Genomic DNA, 14,404 nt, shown 5'->3' with positions numbered 1-14,404 from the left:
CATGCCATAGTAAGTCACAGGCTCAGGAGAAGCAGCAATTGTTCATATGAATTACCGATTTATTTATTTATTTATTTATTTATTTATTTTTTATTTTTTTATTTATTTATTTATTTATTTATTTATTTATTTTTTTTTTTTTTTTGCACTTACTGTGAGCAATTTCTTTACCATCACCTTTAATATGTACTTTTTTTTTAGGAGATTGTTATCCAGATGTAATTTCACCTTCAAATAATTTTTTTTTTCCTTGTAATTAAAAGGAGTGTCTACCATAAAATGAATGCATTGATGATTGATTTTAATGCTACCTTTTATTGCTGTTGTTGCTAGTGTTATTATTACTTTATTATTATCCCTATTATTATTACACATATGCAGTTTATCATATTCTTTATTAACACCTTCAGAACCCAGGTGGCACTAGTGATTTATTATTTTACTGAATGGAAGGAAAGTTGGGAAAAGCGGAGTGAAGTTGAGAAATAATAGACTGATCAGGAAAGTCTAGGGAAGTGCCGTGCCTGAAACTGGAGACATTACCATTGCTCTTGGATAAAGATGATAATAGAAAATACAGAATCAAAGGACAAACGAGAGCACTATGGACACAAAAGGGACATACTGATAGAAAACATTATAGGGAAGTGAGTAAGGAGAAAAAGATAAATGAGGACTGGTCGTGAAAGTCTAGGAAAGGAAAGTCCAAAGATTGAAGCAAAGATGACCGTTGATGTTAAACAGAAAAATAAAACAAATGTACACACCAATGAGAGCAAGACACAAACAAAAGGGGAATACTACTAGGAAACATTGTAGGGAAAAATCAGTAAAACGACGGAGAGGGGGAATAAGACTGGTCGGAAAAGTCTAGGGGAGTTCGGTGCCTAGGTTGAAATTTCGGAGTGGACCGTTTCTGTTATAAAAATTAATACAAGAATACGAAATCAAGATCAACGAAGCCAATAAAGCAACAAAAGAGAAATAATGATAGAAAACATTATAGGGAAAAGCAAGTCACGGCGGAAAGGAAGATGAAAGAAAGTAAAATAAGGAATGGCTATGAAAGTCTAGGGAAGTTGTGTGCCGATATTGAAATTTCGAAGTGGACTTCCTGTTAATTAAAAATGGATAAGAAGATACAAAATGAAGACCAACGAAGCAAATAAAGCAAAAAGGAGAAATGTTAATAGAAAACAGTATAGGGAGCTGTTGTAAAGGCTCATCCAAGACCACTGTTGGGTCTGGCACCACTCAATCCAAGGCCAGTCCAGCAGCAGCTAGGTGTCAGTAAACACACCCGCCGGGCTCGTTAGCGGCCTCTTACACCTTCACCAGACCTAACCCCGTGCTGCCTGTGCCGCCTATAATTTCTAGTCTGTTGATGAAAACGGAGAATGAAGGGGATACGCTGTTGTTTCCTTGTGCTCCTGCCTCTTCTAACGACAAGTGAGTGTGACTGTGTGACTATAATTATTATCAACATTAGAAGCATTGATATAGTATTATTATTTTTTTTTTTTTTTTTTTGAGGGGGCTTAGTTGTTTAGGGATAACTGAACTTTTGATAAATCGAAATGGAGATGTGTAACACTATAGGCAAGGTGTGTAACTACTAATTATATAGTACTATACTGCTGCTGTTACTATATCTGTATAGGCTACTAATATGACGACTTTATACTAGTAGTCTACTATCACTCACTTAACACCATACCACTATCACCTGACACTTTAATCACCATCACGACAACTTCTGTCTATTTCTAAAACTACAACCACTACTACTGTTATACCACTATTTAGTAATAACACTAGTGCTGTTACCCCCTCCCCCCAGCCTCTGCCTTCTTTTGCTACTCCCGCGGGATTGGGAGTGATTTCACGGGCGTCATCTTCTGTCCCAAAGGCACCTGCTACTCCATGGGTGGCTCCGTCCGTACGTAGTAACGACAACAATGATTATATATCACGATGGCATTTGATAAAAGTAATGATAAGGACAATGCCTTCATCCCTCGGTTTTCGTGATTCGTTGCTTCGTTGCAGAACCATAACGAGCTCGGCGGAAAGGTGGAGTTCAGTCACTTGTATTTCCTATTACGCAATTTTTCGAGGCATTTCGATGAGGTCCGGCTTGCATACAGCAGTCGACTGTTAGTTCGTGTGTCCCTCTTTGTGCGGCCGGGATGGAAAGAATATATTAAGGTGTCCCTCGCTCAGATTACTCCGGCAGGGGAAATAACTGATGAATTCTTTTTACCTTAGTCATTATCAAAGGAATTGTTTCTTATCCTTGGGTATTATTCATTCCGTCCGCACGCGAGGGAGACGCCGCGGGCCTTCGCTGGAGGCTATACGCCGCATCATAAGCGCGTCCCTCTTCCACACGCGTGCTATTTTGGCGGCTCGGTGTGCATTAGGAATAAATACTGTCATATTTTGTGCCTTGTGTTACACCCTGTGTCAAACATTCGACTCCTTGATGTGGCTAAAAACATAGTTGACAATTAGTACCAGGGGAGTATCAAGACGCCTCTCCATCCGGATTTGACCTCTTGGCTACCCTATAATTAACTATTTGCAGGAGCAGTGCCAGTAAGTTTTCTTTATCAATCCTTATTTTATCTTTGCTTCCTCTACTGTAAAAAAAGTAGGTTATAGGCTATCATAAATATTGAAGTCCTTATTAGGAGCTGGACGGCATTCTTTCATGGATAGGTTATACTGTGACTGGAATCTAAGGAACCTACCTTCACGAAAACCGAGGGATGGAAGTATCGCGACACTATTATAATAAACGTAAATTGACCAAGAAGACTGTATGATCCTTGATACTAATAGTCCCGTTCTCCCTTTCCGCCAGTGTCCAGCAAGGACTCCATGAAGGGTTGTGCCGAGGAGAGGAAGGCCAACGGCTGCCTGGACGCCACCCTACCCGGCCTGGTCTCGGGGCACTACTGCTTCTGTAACTCCTTCCTCTGTAATGCCTCCTCGCCCCTTCCTAAGCCATCTTCTCTCCTGCTATTCCTTCTGATTCCTGCCTTCCTCCTTCGACATCCCTTGTATTGAGTTTTTGTCTTCTTGCTTCGTTTTTGCTATTTTTTGTGTGATTCTGTAGCTCGATCTTCTCTCCTTCCTGGTTGTCTTCCATCCCTAGCTCCTTCCTATAATGTCCTTATTTCTCTCTCTCTCTCTCTCGTACCGCCCCCTCCCTTGTTGTGCTTTCCTTCCTACCATTGTATCTTTAATTTCATGGTGCCACCTACACATGTATTAATAGTTGTATAATCACACTCTGTCCTGCCTGGGGGTTGGGATGGCATGTTCCTCCCTTCTCCCTTGTTGTTTACCTGCAACAATAAACTATCAATCAATCAATCTCTCTCTCTCTCTCTCTCTCTCTCTCTCTCTCTCTCTCTCTCTCTCTCTCTCTCTCTCTCTCTCTCTCTCTCTCTCTCTCTCTCTCTATCTATCTATCTATCTATCTATCTATTTATCTATTTATCTTTCTGTTTCTCAGGTTAGCGATGTATTGAAGCCACACTGTGTGATTGAAGCACACAACCACTCATTTTGTATATGTCGTAATAGAAACAATATCGGTAGTGTAATGAATAGTAATAATAATAATGATAATATAATGATAACAGTGATAATAATAATAATAATAATAATAATAATAATAATAGTAATAGTAGTATAAAAAAAAAGTATAGTATTGAAAGTCGCCATATTTGTATTTCTGGGTATATTTTTTTATTAAAATCGGCCAGTTTTAAGTGACTACTAAACATTTACTGTCAAAAATGATCTTCCAAATGTATATCGCTCAAATAAACGCTGGAGAGGTGCACGCACACACAATTTTTTAGATTAACTTACCTACTTCTGTGAGTAACGACTGTTAACTTTACCTTAATAGTACTATGAATGCCGCCAGGTATAGGCTATACGTATACCTAGCTCCTACCTTGAGACCTCAGATAACAGGGTTTTGGGGTTGTTGGACATGCTATGGCATTTGGCTTGATGATGATGATGATGTACGTAGTGAGGGCAAGGGCCACTATATGATATATTAGCCGATCGATCGAGTTAACTTGTGTATGTGCAAATGACAGCACATTAATTTTGAGTGCTTCCGTGTGGCGTTCATAATATTGTATAAGATATATCAAAGTGAGCAAGGATTCTAGAGTAGTATATAATTATCTTCTCTAGACTCCTTGCGGTGGAGGGTGGAGGGACGAAGCCCTCGTAGTAGACTGGATTGGGTTGGATTCATGCAAGTAAGTCTTATCTAACTCAACTTCCCGTGGAGAGGGGATTACCTCCTATCCAGTATGGGGGCTTCTCGATCCCCTTTTCAAGCACAACTTGAATTATTAACTATCCAAACAACAGTATATCAGCATTGGCTGGAGTGGCTGGGATGTAGCTTCCAGCCTTGGCCAAGACCTACGAGAGGGCCTGGCCTTGGCCCCGGGCTGCAGGAAGTATCGGTGTAATATACTCCCTAGCTCCCCCCGCCCCGCCGTGCCCCGGGCGTTGAGCATCCACGTGTGGTGCCGCCCGCGGTGGATCGTGAAGCGGATAAACTAATGGTGTCCACCTGTGGCTGAAGAATGGCTCGGGCCTGGCCTAAACCTGAGCCCTCCGCTGTGTCGACTCCATAAAACACTCCAAAAGAAGAAGACTCACTGGTAAGTCTGCTTTTTCTACACCTGAACAAACGAAAAGCACCGAAAAGAAGAAGAAAAAAGAAAACTACATCACACCCTCCATACTCCCAGGCCTCATCTCACCCCATATCTTTTTAACCCCCCTCAAAGAACAGCCTCATTCTCTCACCCACACGTTCTTCTATTCCCCCAGCAGGTCCTCTCTAAGACCCTGTCACACACTCAGTTATTCTCCTGCTTTCAATCGCCTCATTACGTATTCTATTCTGAGCCTGCTGGGAGGGGGCGGCCAGCATGAAGTAGTAAGGCAGCAGGCGGCCGTGGTCAGGGCACTCAGCAGGCTCCGCTCGTTGTCCTGCTGCCTCGGGCCCTGCTGGGGGACACATAGGAGACCACTGACACATACAGCCTCATCGGGGACACATGTGCAGCAGGGCGCCAGCAGAGCAAAGCGGGAGCAGAGGTCAGGGCGCGGCCATGACCTGAGGGCTGGGTGGGTGTGCCTGGCCGTCTGTTTGTCTGTCTGTATTTGTCTGTTAATCTGTCAGTGTTGGGACGTTCCTGCTAGTGGTGGTTGTTTATGTCTGTCAGTTTGTCCGTCTGTCTGTGTTTCAGTGTCTCCCCATATTTTTGTCTGTCAGTGCCTGGCCATATGTCTGTGTGTCTGTCTGCCCATTTGTCTCTGTTAGTGTCTGTCTGTCTGTCTCAGTGTCTGGCCATAAGTTTGTTTACAATTAACTGTCTGGCCGTCTGTCTGTCTGTCTGTATCTGTAATTTTTCTCAGTGTCTTGTCATATGTTTGTTTATGCTTAGCTGTCTGTATGTCTCCCTGTCTGTCTGTCTGTCATCACCGGGCCGTCTGTCTGTGTCAATATCTGGCTGTCTATCTCTGTCTTCTCTCAGTGTCTGGCCATATGTTTGTTTATGCTTAGCTGTCTGTATGTCTCCCTGTCTGTCTGTCTGTCATCACCGGGCCGTCTGTCTGTGTCAATATCTGGCTGTCTATCTCTGTCTTCTCTCAGTGTCTGGCCATATGTTTGTTTATGTTTAGCTGCTTGGCTATGTCCGGCCATCTGTCTTGATATCTGACCATCTATTTGTCAGTGTATAGTTGTCTGTTAGTGTCTGTCCACCTGTCTGTCAGTATGGGAGCTCTGACTTCAATGCTTTTTGGCAGATCAATTTAGGGTAGTTCTTTCTAACATGCCCGTGTCACTTACATTAACGAAACGCACATATCACGTAGGAAACTCAGTGGCCTTGTCGTAAATGTAAAAGTCTTTGGGGGACCGTGTCTAGTATGGCACACTTTTCAAAGACCTGATTGCCATTTATGTTGGAAATCACCCTTTCTTACCTACCTCAGACACTAAGGCTGATGAGATATGAACACCAAGGCCATGTGCAGCTATAGTGTATGACCCAAACTTTACCTTTTCCTTCACTCTCCTCTCACCATCACCTGAACTAACAAAACATGCGTGTGTGATGAAACCTAACAAGAAATAGGGTAATTGTGGATATTGACGCCGCGCCTCCAAAATACAATATTACGCCTCCATACTATAGTTAAGGGACGATATACATGTCCCTCAACCATAGTATGAAGGCATAAGTACTTAAAAGTAAAGAAAAAGGCCTAATCCCCTTCCCCTAATGATCTTGGGGGACCTGTGGGAAATCTTGGATTTTGGGTGGAGGAGCATATTTAAACTACTCAAACCGAACTTTACGTAACCTAACCTCTAACGGGGGACTTCGCCCCCCTCGACCCCCCTCCTAACCAAGGGGGGCACAGCCACCCCTGGACCCCTCCCCCCTCATGTATGATGTGCCAGTAAAACTAGAGAAGTACAACAGTATGTGAGACCTTGGAAAGGTTATTATTCTTGTGGGGGCAATATTTAAGGCGCGTAGTGAATCTCCATATTTACCGAAATAGTAACCTCTTGTTGCTAAATTAATAAACTATTACCTGTAAATTATTAACTTAACAATGCCAATTATGTGACCTGTGCTTCTAATTTTGTAACCTATATCCACTGCATAAGTAACCTGTTAATGCTAAGTGTGTGACCTGCTGCTGCTAAATTACCAACCTATGTCCCCTATATCAGTAATTTAGCCGTGCCCTTGTATATAATACAGTTAAAAGGATAAGATTACTTTGGTGAGAGGGTGAATGTCCTCATTTAGAAAGGTTGAGATGTTGTTAAATAGATTGACTTAGTACTTTTATTTATTTCTGTTCAGCCGAGGTAATGAAAGAGCAAAAGCATATAATACAGTTAAAAGGATAAGATTACTTTGGTGAGAGGGTGAATGTCCTCATTTAGAAAGGTTGAGATGTTGTTAAATAGATTGACTTAGTACTTAAAAGTGAAGAAAAAGGCCTAATCCCCTTCCCCTAACGATCTTGGGGGACCCATGTGGGGGAGCATATTTAAACTACTCCAACCGAACTTTACATAACCTAACTTCTAATGGTCACTCATTTTCATCTAGAGTCCGATGTGGTGTGTCGAGCCACTGGGAAGTAGTAGCAGGAGGTGGCGGCGGTGGCGGTGGTCACAGTAGGACAGGACACCCACAGCTTGGCATTTGGTCTCTACAAGGCTGCTCATTCATCACACAAAATGGATTTCTCAAGTGAGTGATGCTGCGGTTGATTTTGAAACTTACATGTTTATAAGTCTATGTGTTCTGTATTCTTTCCTCTTGTCCTGTAATCTCTCTTCTTACCCTGTACTCTTTTTCTCTCATTCTGTGTCCTGTATTCCTTCCTTTCATTATTTTCACACTCGACCAATTTTCTTCCCAACAACAGTGTCATCGGACATTATATTGGAGCTCCTGGAGGTGGCCATTAACCTCATCCTGTACACGAGAGAGATCTACCCACAAGCAGTCTTTCAGCGGAGGAAAAAGTACAGCATCCCAGTGCAGGTAAGAGTTAGTTAGCACCTCTGCATTGATACATTTGTTGCTTCCTGATTAGTCTCCACCTCATCATTACAACCTGTCCCAGCATCTCTGAATTTGTTTTTTATTTGGTGTTTTTTTCTTTTTTTGTGTTTTTTGTGTTGTGTCTCATTCTGTCTTTATCTATCCAGTGTCTCTCTCATCAATAATCCTTACGAAACCTCAAGAGCCTTAGGTCCGTAATCTCAAACATTTTGGGCCTTACACACCTATGTTTGGGAAGGGTCTCGTAGAAGTTGTTGTGGGTATTTCCATGGGTAGTTTTATGAGCCTAGTGATAGTTTGACATGTCTTCTGCACCATGAATGTGAAAAAAACATTTATGAGAACCTGACTAATCTCCTTTGTGGTCTTTGGAAATAGTTGTTGTGAGAGCTGAAAGCATTTGAGAATACGGCTTTAATGTTCCTTGATCTCTGACTTCATTCCATTTTTATTACTGAATTGCTGTATTTAATCCTCTACTCTAATGTATGTTTTATTATTACATTATTCTATTATTATTTTTTGCTAATGACCCCTCACCAAACTTTTGTGTGCAATCCTATATTCTTATGTACATTCCAATATTACAGTCTCCATTTTTATTATATTATTGTTAATGATTCCTCCCCAACCTCACAGATGTGCATTCACCCTGGCCTTCAGTCGTACATTAGCGAGTGTGTTGCCTCGCTGCGGTCGGTACTGGAGAAGGGCGAGGTGCAGAAGGTGGTGCTGGTGGTGCTGTCCGCCCAGGGAGTGCCGGTGGAGAAGTTCATCTTTGAGATTGTCCAGCACCCAACCCGTCCCCACGACATTAAGTGAGGCTCCTGAGGCTCCTCCTATTTTCCCCTACCTTAGCATTTCCCTTTTAATTAGCTTAACTTGGCATTTATCTCCCCTCAAAAGTTCTTTCACACTACTAGAATTGCTTTTCTGAAACAGTGATATCATCTGTTATTTTGTATATGTATATGCTCTTCTTACTAACATCATACCTTCATTACAGTCCTCATTCCCATAGGCTGGAATTAAACTTGAGAGCATTCTGCCTTAAATCGAGCTTCAATAACTTCTTCCTACAGCCTTGTTTCTCTTTTTGACATTGATAAGTTTGAAGCAAAAGTTAACACCTACTTAACTCATTAGGCACTTTTTTTGTCCCCCCCTCCTTTTCTTTCTTCATAGGTATTCTCTCCCTTTCTTTACTGTCACTGTCTCTTATTTTTCACATCCATATTTGCTCATTGAGGAGACTTTTATTTGGGTCTATATTATTTATTTTCCCTTGATACCCATTTATGGGTCTCAATAATAATGATAATAGTAATAATAGTCCCTCATCCAACATCCTTCTGTCATCTCCTTATTAACATCCTCATCCTCTCCCTCTCACAGGAAGGATCTACACTTGAAAAGGATGGAGGAGGCCCTGCGAGCATTCTGCCTTAAGTTAAGCATCAGCGACTCCCTCCTGCAGCCCCTCCCACCTGAGTGTTCCTTCGTGATGCAGATACAAGTGCCAGACCACGTCCCAGATGCCCTCAGCTCGGCCCCACAGCACCAAGTGAGTGGGGGACGAGGCAGGATGGGGCAGAGAAGGGGAGAGGAGGATAGGGGAAGAAAGGATGTCTGTAATATGAGGGGGACCTGTATTATGATAAGTGTTTGGGATTTTGTTAGGTTAGGTTAGGTTAAAGTTCCCAAAAATTCCCATGGAAAGTGTACCAGTTCAAAATTCCCGAGAAGTTTACAACCCTAGTTAGTAGCACTGAGTAGTCTTTTACTTCCACATGAATCGATCCAGTTATAATAAGAGGAAGAAAAGAACAAATTGCCTAGTGATGGAGGGGAACATTAAGAAACCTGGGATTTTTGTTTCCTCTTTAATTTTTATTGTTTTCTCTTGAGCTTCCTCCTCTTCTGTAAAAAAAGAAAAAAAATCATATTTTATCCCATTTCTGGTGTCTATTCTCTGAATTTTCGTGGACACATCGTACATTATTTCCCAAACCATGAAAAAAAACTCCACTTCCATCACCAATCTGAATTTCGTGTTTTGCTATCAGGACTTCCCTTGGGTGGAGGCGGAGAAGGAGCAGGTGGAGGTGGTCAACCCTCACCTGGTGCCCCTCAAGACCCTGCGGACGGAGGTGTGCAAGATGCAGCTCTACGTGGAAGAAAGTGCCTCCAAGAATGCCTCAACCTCCGCAGCCACCCACTGATCCCTGCTTGCATCACCCTATGTGTCTTAGAGCTCATCCTCATGATCATTATTTTCTATTTATATACTACCACTGTTCATTGACTTGGAGTTCATGCTTACCTACTCCCACTTTCATATAATTTTCCATCTACTTCAAATTTTTCACTGCTTTCCTCATCACTTGTCTTAGATTTTCCACCTTGTTGTTCTCATTATTTTCTGTTTACGTCCGACTGTTCATTGTCTCGGAATTCATGCAAATCCCCTTTTCCTCCTCCCCCTCATTATTTTCCACTTACCTTCCACTGCTTCCCTCTCATTCCTTAGAATTCATGCATACTTCCTTCTCCTCCCAATCACTAGTATTCATTTCCCTTTCTCTGACCTCTGCTTGAGTCACCCTTTATGTCTTAGAGCGCCTCTTCCAACTCATTAGTTGCTATTTATCTTGCGCTGTTAACTTCATCACTTAATTCTTTGACCTCATGAATACCACCTCTTTTTCCGGTCTCTCCTCTCATTGATTAGTAGTTTCAGTTTACCCCCCTTCTTGTCTGACTACTCATTTACTTCAACATTCTTTATCTCCAAATTTCTGTTCATTTGTTCTTTTAGTTTTCTTGTATATCGATCAGTTTACAATCAGCATCATTCCCATTATCTTGTTTCTCCTTTGTTTCCTCCTGAATCATAGCTCTATTGTTGTCCAAGCTTGTGACGTGCCATTTTCCTTGCTTTATTTATCTACTTTTCATGAAAGTAGTTTATCATCTCATTCACCATAATATTTATTTCTCTTGGAGATTGAACACATTGTGTATTACTATAGACACTTTTTTTTTTTTTTAGTGTGGATAATGTACTGTATGCAAACACTTAATGTATATATATTTTGTTATGTTTGTGAACTTTTTTTAATTTTATAGGACAAGTTGTGTAAAGGCCTGTCCACACAATCAAGCACAGGCGAGTGGTCTGCCTGCTGACAGGCTTACTACTTGTGCCTGCTGAAAAACTCGCCTGTGCCCACTAGCTAGTAGTAGTTTTTCAGCGGGCACAAGTGGTAAGCCCGTCAACGGGCAGACTGCTCGCCTGTTCTCGAGGGCACTGCTCGATTGTGTGGACGGGCCTTAATAGGAGTGTTGGTTGTACTTGTATTATAAGCAATGTGACAATAACTTGGTTGCATCAGGAGTAAGTTTTACTATGCAAGCAGCAGTTTAGTTTCATGCAACTTGCTGTAAGTTTTTTTTGTGAGAAAGTTCATTTTAAATTAACATGTTAAGGCTTGTCTACTTAAGCTGCAGTGCCTGCAGAGAGTATTTATTTCCCAGTTAGCATTATCAAGCAGGTCCTGTTTGTGTGTTGTACAGTGACACCAGGTCCTGTTTGTGTGTTGTACAGTGACACCAGTCTCCAGCCCACCTGGGTCAAAGAAATACATACAATAAGGATCAGTGTTGTAATTTGTTGACCCAGACTGGCTGGATACAACAGTGGACAAACCCAGACTGCCTGGGAGATCTGCAAAGCCTGGTCTGCTACACATTATGGACTGGCATTTTGGCCTTATTTCCCCCATAGCCACTACCAAAGCTTTAATAGTTGCCAGTTTTGGGGGCTGGCCTAGGTTTGATCACTTTACCTGTTGTCAAAACCCCTTTCTGGCCTCTGAAGGGCAGCGTTGCCTGGAGTTAGTATTTTTAGGTTTGTACTGGTCCCATTTCATACCCCTTAATCCAAATTAAGGGAAATTCACAGTAAATCCGAATGCATGAAACTTTTTTTTTTTTTCCCCCCCCCCCCCCTTGTATTTCATCATACCTCAATAAGTCTCCGGATAAGTTGTCAGGGACTCCACAGGGAAAATAATTATAAAAAAAAAAACTCATACAAGTAACAAAAACAAGTGGGAGAGTCTCCAGTACTCTTACAACACACACCACTTGAGATCCACAACAGCAGATCAGCAAGTCTGACAAGTAGATGCAGGCAAGAAGCATATCAAAGGGGACAGCAACTTTGTGGTAGATGCACACACAGCTCTGCCTCCATGTCTCTTCAAGGACCACAGCATGCAGGGAGATGCAGTCCCGTTCCTCCAGTTCCAAGTTAGTCGCATGTCCCTAGAAAGGAGGCAATGCTGGTAACAATCACTTGGGCGCGTGATGGGTAAGGTGACAGTACAGTTGACATTGGATTTAGCTCCAGTAATGGGACAATAACTCATTTTTACACACTTACATATATACTAAAGTCTATTCTTAATTAGGTTACTTTGTAGTTTTGCAAAGACTAAGTAGTCAAGAATAACTATAAATCCTATCATATTACTTCTCTCTGTATGGAAAGGCGGAACATCATATGTCTACGGAAAGGCAGGAGAAACTTTTCCAGATAAAGCATAGAATCAAACCTATCCCCCCCACCCACCCCATACACAATTTACATATCCAAGTAGCACAAACTAAATCTTTAACCCCTTCACCTCCCCTTCAAAGACATAAGAAAAATATTAAGGGCAAGAACAAGAAAAAAATTAGGGCAAGAAAGCAAGATAAATTTTCAGGTCACAATAATAAAAATAAAAAAAGTGGATGTAAATTTGTAAGCGTCTATAGCACTCCACATTACCTGACAAGGACGAAGGGTGTGACGTGTAAGGTCGTGGTAGGGTCCCAGCAGGTTTTTTTTTTTTTTTTTAACAAAGGGGGCTCAAGAACAAGGCAAAAAAAAAAAAAAAAAAAAAACTCGCTTATGCAGTCAGCGTGGAAAATCGGATGAAGATAGAGAGAGGAGGCAACATTGGCGGTAATTTAAGAGAAGACTATCAGTATGAGGAGGAGAGGAGGAGATTGAGCCTTAGCCTTAGCCTCCCTCTCCAGAAGTCCATACGAGGGCGGGACAAGGCCCCTGATATGGACAGCAACTGTGCAGGGGGAAAGAACGACAGTACAGAACGCCCACCCAGCCTCAGGAAGAAGTTGATTAAGAAGAGATATGATATGAAGTTGAGAGTGAGGATTTTGGATAGAGATAGAGAGGGATGTGTTTAGTGTGAGGAGCTGTGGTAGCTGGGTGTTGTCAAAAGGGGATAGTTGTCGAGTGGATGGGGTGGGATACACTGTGTTTTGAGGCGTTGAAAGGACACAGGTTCTTCTTGCCCTCAGTCATAATAATAGTAAGGTCTGAGCTAAAGCGTTCTGCAGCCTCCAGCCTTGAAGTTAAGGTGTAAGCACAGGTGCGTTAGCAAGGCCACACCCGACAGCTGTGAAATAATCTGCATTAGTAACCGTAATCCACTGCCTATTCAGAGTCTACCACGCATGCATGCAGTAACAGTTCTAATTATGAAAGTATAGATAAATGAGAATCTATAAAAACCAGCAGTAAACCTAAAATTACAGCAGTTTGATCTCAAGTAAAAGAAAACCTACCAGAAGAGATAAACAAGCAAAAACACCCATTGAAATATATTGATTCAAATTCAGTAAACAAAATAAAAAAAAATCACAAGTAGGTGATCCTTGGTATTTAAGCAAGGGGAGGACACAGCTTAATGAGACATGATTGATTGATTGTTTAAAGTAAATCAACAAAGTATTCCTGCAAACAAACTATAGGTATACCTACTTAAAAAACTTTAAAAATGCGTTTGCTATAACCGCAATCACTAGCAATTGCTGATTAACATAATGGTCCTATGGATGATTAAACCCGATTCACACGCACATTCTCTATAGCGTGGTACTTGAAAAAAATAAACAGTTTGCTATAACCGCATTCATAAGTAAGAGTATTATAATGGTCCTATGAATAATCTTACCCAATTCACACGCACATACCTATTATAGAAAATCTGGTACAAGCATAAACACCTTAGTTGTATAATCACACACTGTACTGCCTGGGGGTTGGGATGGCATGCTCCTCCCTTTTTTGTTTACTTGCAACAATAAACTATCAATCAATCCTTTAAGTACCGACGAATCACACCACGCCTCAATTATTTGGGCCACAATACAAATCACTTAATATACTAACAATCACTAGTCCACCAGTCTCCAGCCTCTCTACTCCTATAACCACTACTCTCTCCCCCCAACAAGTCACACCAATAAACTATCAATCAATCCTTTAAGTACCGACGAATCACACCACGCCTTAATTATTTGCGCGACAATACAAATCACTTAATATACTCACAATCACTAGTCCACCAGTCTCTAGGCTTTCTACTCCTATAACCACTTCGCTCTCCCCCAACAAGTCACACATCACACAAACACTCACCCCACCTGTCTCCCATTTAGGTCCATATTTTTTAATCGTTTCGTGATCAAACTGAGACTATTTCCCAAGGCCACAGAGAAGATTAACCGGGTTTTCATGGTTAGTTTTCCAGTTCATGATCCAGAAGTCGGGTAAAATTATCACCAGGATCACAAAAGAACCCATGAAAACCAACTTCTTCTTCTTCTCAAACAGGCGAACTAATTAAGGCGCCAATAGGTTTATAATACGGACTTTAAACTCATGAACATCACCA

The 14,404-nt window shown here is 41.6% G+C and overlaps 1 protein-coding gene across 4 annotated transcripts; it reads left to right on the top strand.

Moving 5' to 3' along the window:
* Positions 1-4,377: 4,377 nt before the first annotated feature.
* LOC126982647 (mitotic spindle assembly checkpoint protein MAD2B-like) lies at positions 4,378-11,635 on the top strand. 4 transcript variants are annotated; one of them, XR_007735281.1, is made up of 7 exons: positions 4,378-4,706; positions 7,191-7,334; positions 7,513-7,631; positions 8,292-8,470; positions 9,048-9,216; positions 9,719-11,237; positions 11,269-11,635. XR_007735281.1 is itself a non-coding variant. In XM_050834855.1 (6 exons), the coding sequence occupies exons 2-6, from the start codon at positions 7,322-7,324 to the stop codon at positions 9,872-9,874; spliced, it is 636 nt and encodes a 211-aa protein (XP_050690812.1). In that variant the 5' UTR covers positions 4,378-4,706; positions 7,191-7,321; the 3' UTR covers positions 9,875-11,635. The 4 variants fall into 4 exon arrangements, 3 of the variants coding, with proteins under 3 accessions (XP_050690812.1, XP_050690814.1, XP_050690813.1); XM_050834855.1 differs by having other exon boundaries at positions 9,719-11,635; XM_050834857.1 differs by lacking the exon at positions 4,378-4,706 and adding an exon at positions 4,825-5,148 and having other exon boundaries at positions 9,719-11,635.
* Positions 11,636-14,404: the final 2,769 nt, after the last annotated feature.

The sequence above is a fragment of the Eriocheir sinensis genome, chromosome 51, assembly GCF_024679095.1.
Source record: "Eriocheir sinensis breed Jianghai 21 chromosome 51, ASM2467909v1, whole genome shotgun sequence".
Taxonomy (NCBI): Eukaryota; Metazoa; Arthropoda; class Malacostraca; order Decapoda; family Varunidae; genus Eriocheir; species Eriocheir sinensis.
This window is presented reverse-complemented; position numbering and strand designations above follow the sequence as displayed.

Excerpts from the sequence above, each read along its gene's own strand:
- LOC126982647 (XM_050834855.1), top strand. Across the intron at positions 7,632-8,291 it reads AGTACAGCATCCCAGTGCAG|ATGTGCATTCACCCTGGCCT; the intron begins GTAAGAGTTAGT and ends CCAACCTCACAG. Across the intron at positions 8,471-9,047 it reads ACCCGTCCCCACGACATTAA|GAAGGATCTACACTTGAAAA; the intron begins GTGAGGCTCCTG and ends TCCCTCTCACAG.